At 41.4% G+C, this 14,502-nt stretch overlaps 1 protein-coding gene across 1 annotated transcript in view; it reads left to right on the top strand.

Moving 5' to 3' along the window:
* TTC34 (tetratricopeptide repeat domain 34) overlaps positions 1-14,502 on the top strand; it is a 129,852-nt gene that overhangs the window by 32,955 nt on the left and 82,395 nt on the right. The window contains exon 3 of the mRNA XM_075604888.1: positions 9,879-10,104. Coding sequence (XP_075461003.1) covers positions 9,879-10,104 — 226 coding nt within the window. The remainder of the gene's footprint in view (positions 1-9,878; positions 10,105-14,502) is intronic.

Below are 14,502 nucleotides of genomic sequence, written 5' to 3'. Positions count from 1 at the left end.
TCCTCAGCGAGAGGTCTGCACGTTAAAAACAGAGCTGGGTAAAGTAAAGCAGCAAGTGCTACAGAAGCGACTGAGTACCCAGTGGGTCCTCGCTGAGCAGCATGATGAGCTGAAGGCCACCCTGAGCCTTACCAGAGCATCACTGGAAGCGGAATACGAAAAAACTAAAAATGTCCAAACCTTGGAATCTGAAAAACTGAAGTTGGATAAAAAGCTTCTAGAGCTAAAGCAGATAACTGAACACACGTCCCAGCAACTCACAGCTATAAAGGAGGTCAACCTCAAGCTGCAAAAAGAGCTGGAGAAGCAGAGAGCCTGCTCCGTCACCAAAAATCAGTACTCCCAGGAGAAAGAGGCATGGGAAACAGAAGCTGCAGCAATCCTAGGGACAAAAACTACAGAGATCCAAAATCTGAAGGATGCGCTGACACAAACCCAGAACAAGCATCGGGAAGAGATGAAGGCCCTGAGAGGAATTGAATTGGCAGCTGCCTTGAGCCAGAAAAGAAGCATAGAAGGACAGCTTCAAGACCTGAGGAAGGACCTGGAGTTTGAGCGTGCTGGCCGCAAGAAGGCAGAGAAACATCTGCGTGACCTAGGCGAAGAGCTCGAAGCTCTGAAGACTGAGTGGGACACAACGCTGGGCTCTATTATTGCTCGGCAGAAGGTCAAATGAAAGAAAACCTTTAAGAAGCGGTGGATGTCAGACAGGTCTGGCAAAGATGTTGGTGCACGGGATAGTGCACGGGCCGCTCACAGGACAGTGTTTCGCTGAGGGGAGGGATATGTGGTGCCATCGCTGCCCTCTAGGGGCTAGAATGGGGCAGTTGTGGGACTTTACAGCTCTCATAGTGTTAATTATTCTGGACAGGTCTGTGCAGCTGTGGGTTAATGAGCTAATTAGCCTAGCCTGCATAGTCAGGAAGTGATACAGAGATCTCCCCCCCCCCCCCCATGCTGCCAGACACACACTGTTGCGAGTTATACAGACAGGGTGAGAGAAGCTGCTGTAGACTTATCTGAAAGGAGACCTGCTGCAGGTACACTGGGTAAAGTGGGAAAAAGAGTTTAGTTCTCCCACGACTAGTTAGGGACTAAGCAGTATTAGTCAGTACTCCTGGAAGGAGTTAGGTCTTTTATTTCCGTTTTGTGTTATGAGTTAACCCTGTACCTGCTTTATACCCTGTAAAAAAAACCCTGCTTAGAGTAATACAGTGTTTCCTGCCTTTAATCTGGACAAAAGATCCGACGCTGGGACTGAGACGTCACAATATATATATATATATATACATATATATATATATATATATATATATATATATATATATATATATATATATATATATATATATATATATATATACAGTATATATATATATACAGTATATACACACACATGATGAACCAATATACAAATAAATGTAGAAGGGTTATCAAAACCATACTGTACTACAAATAACACTTCTCCATACAGACACACTACATTAAAATGAATTTCCTTTAATAATCCTAACTGATCTTACAATCTAAATCATCAAATGCCAATGCAAGCAAAATACAAATACCTCCAAACAAGTAAACTATTTTAACCAATCAAGTAAACAAAAATCAATTAGCATTCATTATTTACATCCCTAAACAATTGACAGTCCATCCTGAACAATTAAACAATTAACTAATTCACGCCTGGAGCAGAACAATTTAGCATGCGAAAAAATATACTGTAAGTACCAACCAGAATACAAAATTTAAAACCAAGGCTAACCCTGAACACAAGCACACAATACAATATCAACAATTACATCTATCATAGCATCATATGCATAGCAGCATAGACAAACTAATTTAAAACCCATCAAATCAAGCTTTTAAAACAACATCATTTCTTACCCTGTATGTATATATCTCTCTAGACATACATACATACATACATACAGTGGCAAGAAATGATATACCACAAAAAAAAAATACACATGTTAAAAAAGCTTTTAAAAAAATTAACAAAATACATTTCTTTAGTTCACTTACCATTACTTGGCCCCACCGACTCCCGTTGCACAGCTTACTCATGAACCAATCCACCAGGCACAGGAACCCATAAAATAATAAACCATAAAAAAATAAACGTTACACTAAAAATCCAAATCAATCCACGGGTCTTCTAATTGTAATCCATCTTCATCTGTATTCTTCTTTCTTCTATCTTCTTCCGGGCGGGGTCTTCTTTCCATCTTCGGCCACGCCCTGGCCTTCTTCTTCTGTAGGAGGTCCTTCCTCCTCGGCGTCTTGCTTCAAAATGAGACGACATAGGCTCAGATGGTATACTAGAGCCAATCAGAGCGTGGGAACTCCATCCCTACTCTGATTGGCTCTAGTATACCATGTGACAGAGGCTTGGGGGAGAAAGGATGTGACGTCATTGAAAGCCTGTCACAGGGTACTAGAGCCAATCAGAGTAGGGATGGAGTTCCCACGCTCTGATTGGCTACCGTACCATGTGAGGCCGGCCATGTTTCTTTTAATGACGTCATCTTAAAGGCAATTGAAGCAAAGCCATTCTGATTGGCTGTGCTTTCATTGCCTTTAAGTGACGTCATCATTTTTATTTTTATCGGCCAAAACACATGGTTTTCACGGCCCAATCAGGGCCGTGGGAACCATATGACGAAAATGTGATGTCATAGGCCTTTAAAAGCCTATGTTGTCTCATTTTGAAGCCAGACAGAAGAAGAAGGCCAGGGCATGGGCGAAGATGGAAAGAAGACTCCGCCCGGAAGAAGATAGAAGAAAGAAGAATACAGATGAAGATGGATTACAATTAGAAGACCCGTAGATTGATTTGGATTTTTAGTGTAATGTTTATTTTTTTATGGTTTATTATTTTATGGGTTCCTGTGACTGGTGGATTGGTTCGTGAGTAAGCTGCGCAACGGGAGTCGGTGGGGCCAAGTAATGGTAAGTGAACTAAAGAAATGTATTTTATTTAACTTGTTAATTTTTTTAAAAGCTTTTTTAACATGTGTATTTTTTTTTTGTGGTATATCATTTCTTGCCACTGTATGTATGTATGTATGTATGTATGTCTAGAGATATATATACATACAGGGTAAGAAATGATGTTGTTTTAAAAGCTTGATTTGACGGGTTTTAAATTAATTTGTCTATGCTGCTATGCTTTATTGTGTGTTTAAAGTATTTTAAAATTAGATAGATGTAATTGTTGATATTGTATTGTGTGCTTGTGTTCAGGGTTAGCTTTGGTTTTAAATTTTGTATTCTGGTTGGTACTTATATTTTTTCACATGCTAAATTGTTCTGCTCCAGGCGTGAATTAGTTAATTGTTTAATTGTTCGGGATGGACTGTCAATTGTTTAGTGATGTAAATAATGAATGCTAATTGATTTTTGTTTACTTGATTTGTTAAAATTGTTTACTTGTTTGGAGGTACTTGTATTTTGCTTGCATTGGCATTTGATGATTTAGATTGTAAGATCAGTTAGGATTATTAAAGGAAATTCATTTTAATGTAGTGTGTAAGTATGGAGAAGTGTTATTTGTATTGTAAGATCAGTTAGGATTATTAAAGGAAATTCATTTTAATGTAGTGTGTAAGTATGGAGAAGTGTTATTTGTAGTACAGTATGGTTTTGATAACCCTTCTACATTTATTTGTATATTGGTTCATCATGTGTGTGTATATACTGTGTATATATATATATATATATATATATATATATATATATATATATCTGTGTATATATATATATATATATATATATATATATATACTGCACCGACACACTTTATTTGAGCAAATACCCAGTATGTACCTGGCAGATACCTGGAATGCGCCGCTCCACACCTCTGACAAGCCCCGTTGCGTTTGCCTTCCCAGCCTGGGTTCATGCCTGGCTGACGGGCGGCTGATCTGTTAAATGATAATGATTAGGATTTAATAGGCTGCAATGCTTCGCGTGTCTACCAGATGGCATAAATTCATGAATTGTAATGCAGTATATATATATATACTGTGCAGTATTGCAGCCAGCGGGAATAAAATGCTTCAATCCCTGCCTGGAAATAACCCAATATACTCGGGCAGAAAACAGTCACAAACCTCAATACACCCGGGTATACCCGAATTCGTGGGACTAGCCGAGCTCGAATAAAGTGTGTCGCCAGTGTATATATACACTGTATATATAGTTGCATGATGAAGCCACTGTACAAATTCATGGGTGAAGGGTGGGTATCGAGCCAGTGTGGCTTAACCCCTTAATTACCTTTGCGGTTATTATCCGATAAGGTGTTTAAGGGGCTAATTGATATCTGAATGTACTTGTAATATATTGGCTTTGTATTTGCTATGTATTTTGTGGGCAAGACAAGGATGTCGCTGGCGACGGAGACTTCTTATTGATGAGGTCAGTAGTACTTTATTTATTTGAATATGCTAGTTAATGTTTTTAATAATGGGCAATTAATCTATTATCCATATCTGGATAATAGTTATTTTGCACATTATTGTACTGTAGGTGTTCGGGGGGGGTGTATGTATTGAATGTATAGGCCAGGTTTATTTTTTTTATATTCAGGGTTTGTTCCGTGGCTCTGCGTGGGACCTCTGGAGACCACCTGCGGGTATCTCACGGGTATCAGGCTGGTGGTTCCACGGGTGACACATGCGGGGATGAAGCGGTGGCCTCACATCTGTGGGGGCACCGCGGACCCGTAGTCTGCGGGGATGAAGCTGTGGCCTCACATCTGTGGGGGCATTGCCGACCCATAGGTGCGGGGATGAAGATGTGTGGTCCCACTTCTGTGGGGGCATCGCGGACCCATAGTGAGCACTCGTGAGTTCCCGAGACCCCCGTGGGAACCACCCGAGGCCCCGCAGACACCTGTGGGTCTGACCCAGGGCTCCCAGACATCCGTGGGCCTACCGTGGGGACCCAATTGTGGCCCACGGTGACCCAAGGAGACCACCTGGGGGCCATGGTGCTGGTGGGACCCTTCAGCAGGCCTCCAGAACCTGTTTGAAAAGGGCTGCTGGTACCCTGTAGGTCTGTCAGATGCCCCACCAGCACACTGGGGACTCGCGTGGGGCTGCGTTATGAACCCTGTGTGTAAAAGGATAAATCTTGTATATATGGGGGGACACAGGGGGTGGGTAATATATTTAATAAATATAATGATGCTTATTGTGGGTCACTGTATTGTTTTTATTGTGGGTACTGGAGGTGGGGAGGTATGTGGGTAGGCCTCCCTTGTGGGTAGTGGGTGAGGGTGGTTAGGCCTCACGGCGTGGGGTTTTAGTGTGGGAGGGTATGTAGGCATCCCGAGTGGTGGGTGAGGGTGGGTTAACCCCTTAATGACTGTATCGGTTAATAACTGCTATGGTGATTAAGGGGTTAGGGGACATTACTTTGGATGTTTTAATTTTTGTCTCTGTTTTGCAGCAACGGTGGGGCCATGGGCAGGATGGGGAGGTGGAGGGAGGGCAACGGTATGTGGGTAGGCCTCCCTTGTGGGTAATGGGTGAGGGTGTTTAGGCCTCCGGGATGGGCCATTGGCAGTGAGGCGCTGCATTATAGTGTATGGACATCGGGATCCCCCTCCCCCTCCCCACGTTTACATACACTGCACTCACAGAAACACAGGCAGGGAGATTTAACAGACACATTAGGGGGAGGGGGCCTTACACAGATTACAGTCAAGGCAGGGAGGTTTAACAGACACATTAAAAATATGTTTTTAATGTATTTATTGTTGTTTATGTATTTTAAATACACAGGGGGTGTACTGTATGTTGTTTATTGGGGGCAAATGTCCTCAATAAACATGCTATTCTGCCTTAACCCTTCATTGCCTTAGTGGCTATCAGCTATGGTAATGAAGCAGCATTTCTGTATTTTAATAATATTGTGCAGGAGCAGGGGGTCCCTTGAGCTTTGATTTGTGGCTCAGGAAACCGCCTGCTCACTGTACAATATTATTAAAAATACATTCATGCTGCTTCGTTACCATAGCACATAGCCCCAAAGGTAAGGAACGAGTGTTTATTGATATGGGTGTTTTATTCATACTGTAGATGTGCAGAGGGTCTCCGGAGCGGAACCACTTTGGTTTTAGGTACGGGGACCCCATGCTTCCCGAGATACAGGCCCCTTTAGGGGGTGCCGGTATCCCTCTGCTTTGTTTACATTCCGCGGTCACGTGATCGGGACCTTTAAATGCAGAGGGATACCGGCACCCCATAAAGGGGCCTGTATCTCGGGAAGCAGGGGGTCCCCGGACCTGAAACCAATGCGGTTCAGCTCCAGAGACCCCCTGCACATCTACACTATGAATAAAAATGTATTTTAAATAATTTTTAATGTGCCGATGTTTGCGCAGAGAGAGCAGCGGATCTCTCTCTGCTGCAAACACATCTCGCCCCCGCCGGCCTATAGTATATAGTGTATATTGATGTGCATATACAGTACTGTATGTGTACAGTATGTTAGGGGTTATAGGTGTTGTTGTTATACAGTTAATTTATATATATATATATATATATATATATATATATATATATATATATACTGCATTACAATTCATGAATTTATGCCATCTGGCGGACACGCGAAGCATTGCAGCCTATTAAATCCTGAACCATTATCAATTAACACATCAACCGCGCGTCAGCCGGGCATGACCCGTGGCTGGGAACGCAAAAGGAACGCGGCATGCTCCGGGTGAACAGCGTCGCATTCCAGGAACAAGCCATGGACAAACCGGTGATTTGTTAGAATAAAGTCTGCCGCAGCAGTATATATATATATATATATATAAATATATATATATATATATATATATATATATACAGAAAACAAGAAGAAAAAACAAGCGCACTCCTAGTGTGATAAAGTATAAAACAGTATTTATGGGATTTTAAAATATAAAAAGCGCACTCACAAACAGAATAAAAATAATAGCATTTATGAGATATACTCAATCGCCTTGAAGCTGTGAAGGGAATGTATCAGCCTGTCCCGTTGGTGCCACCTCTGGTGTATCCGTTGATTCAGCAAGGTGCACTGGAGCCACCGTAGCCAGATGATGTAATAATCAGCAACACGGTGAGAAACTCCCTCCAGATACATCTCCCACAGCTCTCACTGCTCACCAGCAGGCAACTGCAAAACCGGAAGCAACAGCAGTCCCAAGCAAACTAGCAACAGCTCCAAGGTACTCTCTCCGTTCATGCAGTAATATCAGCCACAAACTCGCCTCTTTGGGAAACGCCCTACGCGTTTCGTCACTATTGACTTCGTCAGGGGATCATTACTGCACGAATGGAGAGAGTACCTTGGAGCTGTTGCTATTTTGCTCTGGACTGCTGTCGCTTCCGGTTTTGCAGTTGCCTGCTGGTGAGCAGTGAGAGCTGTGGAAGGTGTATCTGAAGGGAGTTTGTGACCGTGTTGCTAATTATTACATCATCTGGCTGCAGTGGCTCCAGTGCAACTTGCTGAACCAACGGATACACCAGAGGTGGCACCAACGGGACAGGCTGATACATTCCCTTCACAGCTTCAAAGCGATTGAGTATATCTCATAAATGCTATTATTTTTACTCTGTTTGTGAGTGCGCTTTTTATATTTTAAAATCCCATAAATACTGTTTTATACTTTATCACACTAGGAGTGCGCCTGTTTTTTCTTCTTGTTTTCTGCAGATATCCTTGGGATTTGGTTTTCCTTATATACGGGCAGCAAAACTCCAGTGGACTAAGTACATTTTTTGAAATTTCATCTGACATCTGGTTTTTATTTTATTTTTAATGTTTCATATTTTTTATTTTTGCTATAGATTTCAGTTGTTTTTATCACAAATTCGCCCTTTTGGGGATTCTTTGGTCAATAGCCTTGTTAACTCTATCTGATTTACACAGCTGATTTATCCTTATCAAGCTTCCTAAGGCGCTACTCCAATTTGTTTGTTTTATATATATATATATATATATAAAATAAAAAATTAATAGACAATACCGTTCTGTGGCTAACGAAAGGATTTTATTTGTGCGAGCTTTCGAGATACACTGATCTCTTCTTCTGGCAGTGTTACAATGGATAAAGCAAGAAAGGGTTTTACTTAAAAACAGTGCATCCTGGAATGTTATCTGTGACTGAAACCTATCCCTCCCCCCTGGGCAGTATGCGATGTATGACAAGGTGTTAAATGGTCCCTGAATGTTAGTGATGTAAGAGTGTGTGTTTGTGTGTAAATATAAATGTATAAAGTTCCCACAGTGTATACAACGCTTTACAAAAGGTGTGTGTGGGAGTGTGTACCAATGGTGTTGGTAGGTGCAGAAATGTAAGAGGGTATTGCATTACTATTAATGTGTGTAGATACTATGTGGTCCCTATTGGTATATAGGGATATAATTACATTGTACATATGTTTGTGTAAGAGACAGCTGTGTGTGCATTCATATAGTGCAGTATGTATAGACATGGCCTTTAGCACTCATGGGAAGAGAGTTCTTTTGTGTCAGGGTAGTGACTCATGAAACTGCGGTCTCGGTTTAGGCCACCACTAAGTGTCCCGAACAGTTGCATAAATTTGTATTCATGCAACCGTCTCTCTTTCTGTGTTCTAAGATTACCTTGGAGTATGGCCACATTCAGATCGTTCATCTTATGGCCAGAGTCAGAGAAATGTTCGCCGACAGGACTGTCTCTTGTTCCACGTGTGATGCTGTGGTGATACAGATTCATTCTCTTGTTTAGCCCCTGTCCTGTCTCACCTATGTAGTAGCAGCCCCCTGGGCATTTCATACACATGATGAGGTACACAACATTGCTGGAGGAACAGGTGAACCGTCCTCTGATTTTTTTACTCCAGATTCCTGTGTGGTATTTCTATTGTGTCGCTGTGTGGAGCATTGCGCAGGTTTAATCTGACACTGATCGAGAGCCATAGAATCTCTAAAGGCCAACCACAACATAACAATCAAACCTGCAGACAAGGGAGGAGCAGTGGTCATAATGAACACCACAGACTAACTGCGGGAAGCACACAGACAACTCTCTGATGCAAGGTATTACACCAACCTGCATGAGGATCCAACAAAACAATACATGAGAGAACTCAACAGGATCATTAAAACACTTCCGATCCACACAAGAACAAATTCTGGACCTGATACCAGTTAACCCAAAACCAAGCACATTCTACATGCTCGCTAAAATTCACAAAGAGGGTAACCCTGGGCGCCCTAGTATCGCTGGATCTGGCAAACTGGCTGAAAATATTTGTGGCTGGGTGGAAGGCATCTAAATCGCATACTGCACAGGGGGAGGGATAAGTTTCAGTCACAGATAACATTCCAGGATGCACTGTTTGTAAGTAAGAACCTCTCTTGCTTTAGCCATTGTAACATCGCCGGAAGAAGAGATCAGTGTATCTCGAAAGATCACACAAATAAAAGCATTTCGCTAGCCAGAGAACGGTATCGTCTATATTTGTTTTTGATTATTAAGCTCGGCTAACATGGTACAGATACCTCTACATATCATATATACAAGCGAGTAGCACAGAGTGCTTCTTTTAGATACTGTATGCAAACTAACAAAACTACTAAACAACAGGGTAATCACAATGTACCTGTAAGAGGAAAAACTGAAGGTAAATTGAGGTTTAGAGGGGAAAAATTTAAAACCATTTATGGTAAATGTTAATTGCATAACCAGTTACAGTAAATACTAGCATACTAACCTCCTCACTAACAAGTTCACCTTGAACATCTTGCATTCAAATCTAAAAAATACTACAGAAAGCAGTACATTTATAGATTCTAGTAATATAATCATCATTTTATTTATTCTATAGGGATGTTTCAGGTGTTCACCAGCTGGCCACTTTCCTGATGATGCTTGACTCTTCTGATGATGTGTCCCGGATACTATGCACAGATGCCCTGTATCAGATGGATAGATTGGAGGAAGCTCACAAGATGCTGTCTCTGGCTCTCAATAGCAGTTCTCAGAGATCTCCTGTTCTTGCCAGGCTCGCCCTGCTGCAGTTCAAGAAGGGGTTTATTTATGATGGCAACCAGGTAATGTTAACAAAATTAATTTATTAAACCTAACAATATACAAAAAGAGTTCATGAATTATTACAGAAGAAAAGTAGCTAAAATGTCCCAACAGACTATTATGTCAGAGTGGCCTGTTTTTCTCAAAGGAAGCAATTGTGTATGACCTTACAGTACTACCCTGCAGGCTGTGATGATGTTCAATTTGAAGTCTCATGACACCAGCACATTCCAAACCTCTGAAACCTCCAATATTAGTAACTGTGAACAGGAGGCCCGGGTTACACTTCCTAACAAAATAATATTATGTACAGTACAAGCACAAAATGAATGGCTTAAATGTAACCAGCAGATGGCACTATCGGGCTTAGAAAGGGCATACAAACAGGTAAACTAACACTACAGTACTGTATTTCCAACTGGAAAAATGGCACAATTTAGTGGCCCGTGAGGTCACTTAAATGGCAGTTAATAAGCAAAAATTAATATTGCACTTTAGTAAAGATACGGCATGAACATACAGTATGTAGACCATCTGTTAGTCTGTCCCTTCAATACTCATTTTTTAAATACATACAGTAAATGCTATTTCAAATACAGTATCAACACAAAGTCAAATCTAGCATTTTAAACAGCAATTCCCCCAGGTAACATTTTTGTTACACTATTTAATAAAGGTTGAACTGCAGCACTCTGAGCTCTAAAGGATGCCCTAGATAGCAGAAAAAATAGTGTTGCTATTGTTGCTATTATTGCTTGTAGTTTGGTGTACTGCAATTCAGTTCCAGAGAAACCCCAGATTAAAATAAGGTAAAAATATGTATTTATATATATTTTTAATAAAACGTTCAGTAGCACAGCGTGCTGCACAAAAACTTGAAAATTACAGCAAAAAGGTAAAAAATTGATTATACATTAATTACTTACAGTTTTTCATCACCTTGCTCCATAATTTCACAACACCTCACTGTTAACCAACATAATTAGAGCAAAAGCGAACCTAATGGAAACCTTTTTAGTAAATTAGTGGACATTGTTTCTGCCGACATACTGTAGAGCAGGTGGCACCATAGAACTTAGAATTCTAATTGTTTACTTTGGAGTTAAATTATATTCACATTTCTGACGATAATTATATTTTCAATGCCAGACAGGTTTTAGGCTGCATACATTTGATTTGTTTCTGAAATTCATTATGTCCCATAAATAATGCTGTTTGATAATCACACAAAAAAACTATGATCATACAGTTCCAACCTGTATTTTTTTCACCTCATTAAACACAAAACCCATCTGCTGAGATCCTTTTCCTTTCTGCTAAATCTCTACAGAGACCACTATACGTTCCAGCCCTGTGTAATTATAGCTGTTAGACATTTTCTAGTCATGTCATGGCTGTGTTAATTTCATGTAATGTTCAGTTCTAGTTTTGTACTGTAGTTCTTCCATTATGTGAATGTTCATTGCATACCTTGTCTTGCCACTAACATTGTCTTATTATATCTTCCACAATTGCCTTACAACAACAATCTCTCCAATTGACAATTATGGGAGCTAAAAAGTGAAATGCTCAGTAAACACATTTGTGTGTTACAATATCTGCAATTGAAATACTGTGTGATGTTTTAGAGATGGGAGAAAGCGGTTTTAATTGCAGAACTTAAAGCAGCAGTCCAAGTTTGCATGTTTTCCCTTTAATATGTGCATCAATACAATCCACACAATGTATGTATGTATGTATGTACGTATGTCTTTATTTATACAGCGCCATAAATGTGCATAGCGCTTAACAGCAGTAATACGTGACAATCATAAATAATAAATGATATAAATAACACAGAGGGTAGAAATGCTTCAGACATAAAAGTAACATTTAGGAAGGGGAGTCCCTGCTCCGAAGAGCTTACAATCTAATTTTGTTGGTAGGAAGAACGTACAGAAACAGTAGGAGGGCATTTTGGTAAGTGCGTCTGCAAGAAGCAAAGGTTAATATACTGTATGAAAAATAAATTGCAATCCCCGGCGCTAGTAGGAAATGGAATAAAATACCAATTGATAAAGTCCAATGATTTGTGTATCAGTCTTTCACAATGGATCACAGTCCCACAACGAATAACAGTGTTGCCCTGATATTCCTAAAGAGAATGAAGAGAACACACAGCCATTGCACAGTACCACAAAGATGTTTAAATCCCCTTTCCCAGAAAAAAGCCTACTTATAAGATAGCAGGCTTGTAAATTCGGTGGATAGAATCTGTGCTTGCTTCAAGGCTTTCTTACACCAGACCCCTCGTTGTCCCCACAGGTCTCCAGCATCAATTCTGTGCAATAAAAAAAAAATGCAGCCAGTTTCATTACCTTAGTGGCCAACCGCTAAGGTAATGAAAGGGTTAAATAGCAGGCACTGCATAGTTGTTGGTACAAGGGGTAGGTGAAGCTTGTAGTTGCCCCAAGGTGGGTGTTTAGGCCTTGCGGGTGTGTGGCAGTAGAAGTTAACCCCTTTATTACCTTAGCTTTATTTTACTTAGGTAATGAAGGGGTTAACCCCTCACTCTACCCTCCCACAAGGCCTAAACACCACCGTGGGGTAAGTACCACCTTCACCCACCCCTTCACCACCTCACCACAGCAGGAATGGGTAAAAGTGCTTGTCAGAGGAGACCAGGACTTTTAACACATTTATATTTTTCTGGGGTCATTCTCTAGGCGAAACAAGATGGTGGAATAAAATGAGTTTTTTTCGGGTAAATCCACATACACACAATGAAATACAAAATACAGACAGAATACACACTTACTGGAGTTGAAAACTAGCCTCAACTAGGTGCAGGGCGCTCCATGTCAGTGGAATAAACCAGGAACAAGTAACATTATTCCTCGGCTAGGCATCCCTGGCACCTCAACGCCTAGTGCTTTGCTATTTCGAGCAAAACCTGGGAAAACCTGCCGGCGCGTCACTGGTCCAAGTTCCAAGGTTACCTGTAAGTCTGGAAGACAGAGAGAGAGAGCTCTGATTGGGGCATCCCCTTACATACAGTAGACTTCTGTGTCCTATGTCTGACATGGAAGAGGGACTAGTGGCCAGTCAGAGCCTGGGAACTTTTCCCATCAGCCAATCAGCACAGGACTCGTCTGGCTTCTGATTTCATCAGAGGAAGGGGCGTGCCAAGCTGGCTTGAAAAAACAGGTGGGCGGGAAATATGAATTGGCCAATGAGAAACGCACCCAAGAGCATCATCTCCCCCCAAGCAAACTCACTGCCACCCGCTGGGCAGGCTCCACAGTGTCATAGAGAACAAAGAGTCTCACCTGCAAGGAGTATTACTTCTGGACCTGTTCCTCTGCCCTTCCCCCGCCCAACCAAATGGTTCTCTCACCTCTGAACATGGTTCCTCTTTTGAACTTCAATGTCTATGCAGACATCCTGGCACCTACAGTATATAAATGCCCAGGTTGACTGCATAGACATTTATACATACAGTATAAAACATTATAACACATACTTTACTAAAGTATAGACCTTGAGGAACTTTATACCTGTGAGGGAAATGGGTCTGGGATACCTGGGCTCGAAAACCAGGATTGGGGGACACAGTGGGGGACACTGGACAGCCCCAGTGTAATTCACCTTGCGTACCCGCAAATCATGCCTGGACTTCGGGGAGAATTACTGGACCTCCGGTAACCTTGTTCCCCGAACGCCTGCAAACAAAAGGAATACATTTTGACCCAAATATCCCACCTAAAACTTACACGCCTGACGTTTCATGTTTCTGGGACAAAGGGAACAGGTAAAGCCCACAAACAAGTCAGGTTTTTGCTATACTTTACATGGGACTTCCAAAGCCCACCCCGTCCTTATGTACAGACGGGTACTCGCAAATTCTACACTATTTGCGGGTAACATAACAGTATTACCGGCTACCCCAGTCAGCAGCACTTATACACGTTTTAACCTTAGTTGCTCCCGAATATCTACCCTTAATCTCCTGCTCCCAAAGTCCGTGTCTTGCAGCTATTTCCTAACAGGGATACTAACTATACCTGGCATCCCTAGCTTACATTTCTGCAAGGGACCGTAAAATGGAAACAGAAATACAGGAGAATACATTAGGATGCACAACTAGACCCAAGAGCTGACACTTCAGCCCGGGACATATGGTTTCTAGAGGCAGCCAGCGGCGCATGACCTTTATTAATAAAGCCCAGCTACCCCCTAACGTCACAGTGCTATTAGGCAAAGATGGCTAATAGCGCTTTTCCCCATTAAAAAAATAAAAAATTACAGTGCAAAACATAAATACAACCCCCTCCATATACTGTAGAGTAATGGGCAAAATTACTATTATCATTTGCTCATTTAAAATAAAACCAGTCAGCATAAAGTAAATAAAAGTTGCACTTACCCCTGCCAGGATG

This window comes from Ascaphus truei, chromosome 6, assembly GCF_040206685.1.
Source record: "Ascaphus truei isolate aAscTru1 chromosome 6, aAscTru1.hap1, whole genome shotgun sequence".
Lineage (NCBI taxonomy): Eukaryota > Metazoa > Chordata > Amphibia > Anura > Ascaphidae > Ascaphus > Ascaphus truei.
Note: the sequence above shows the minus strand (reverse complement) of the source record. Positions and strands in the feature narration are given on the sequence as shown.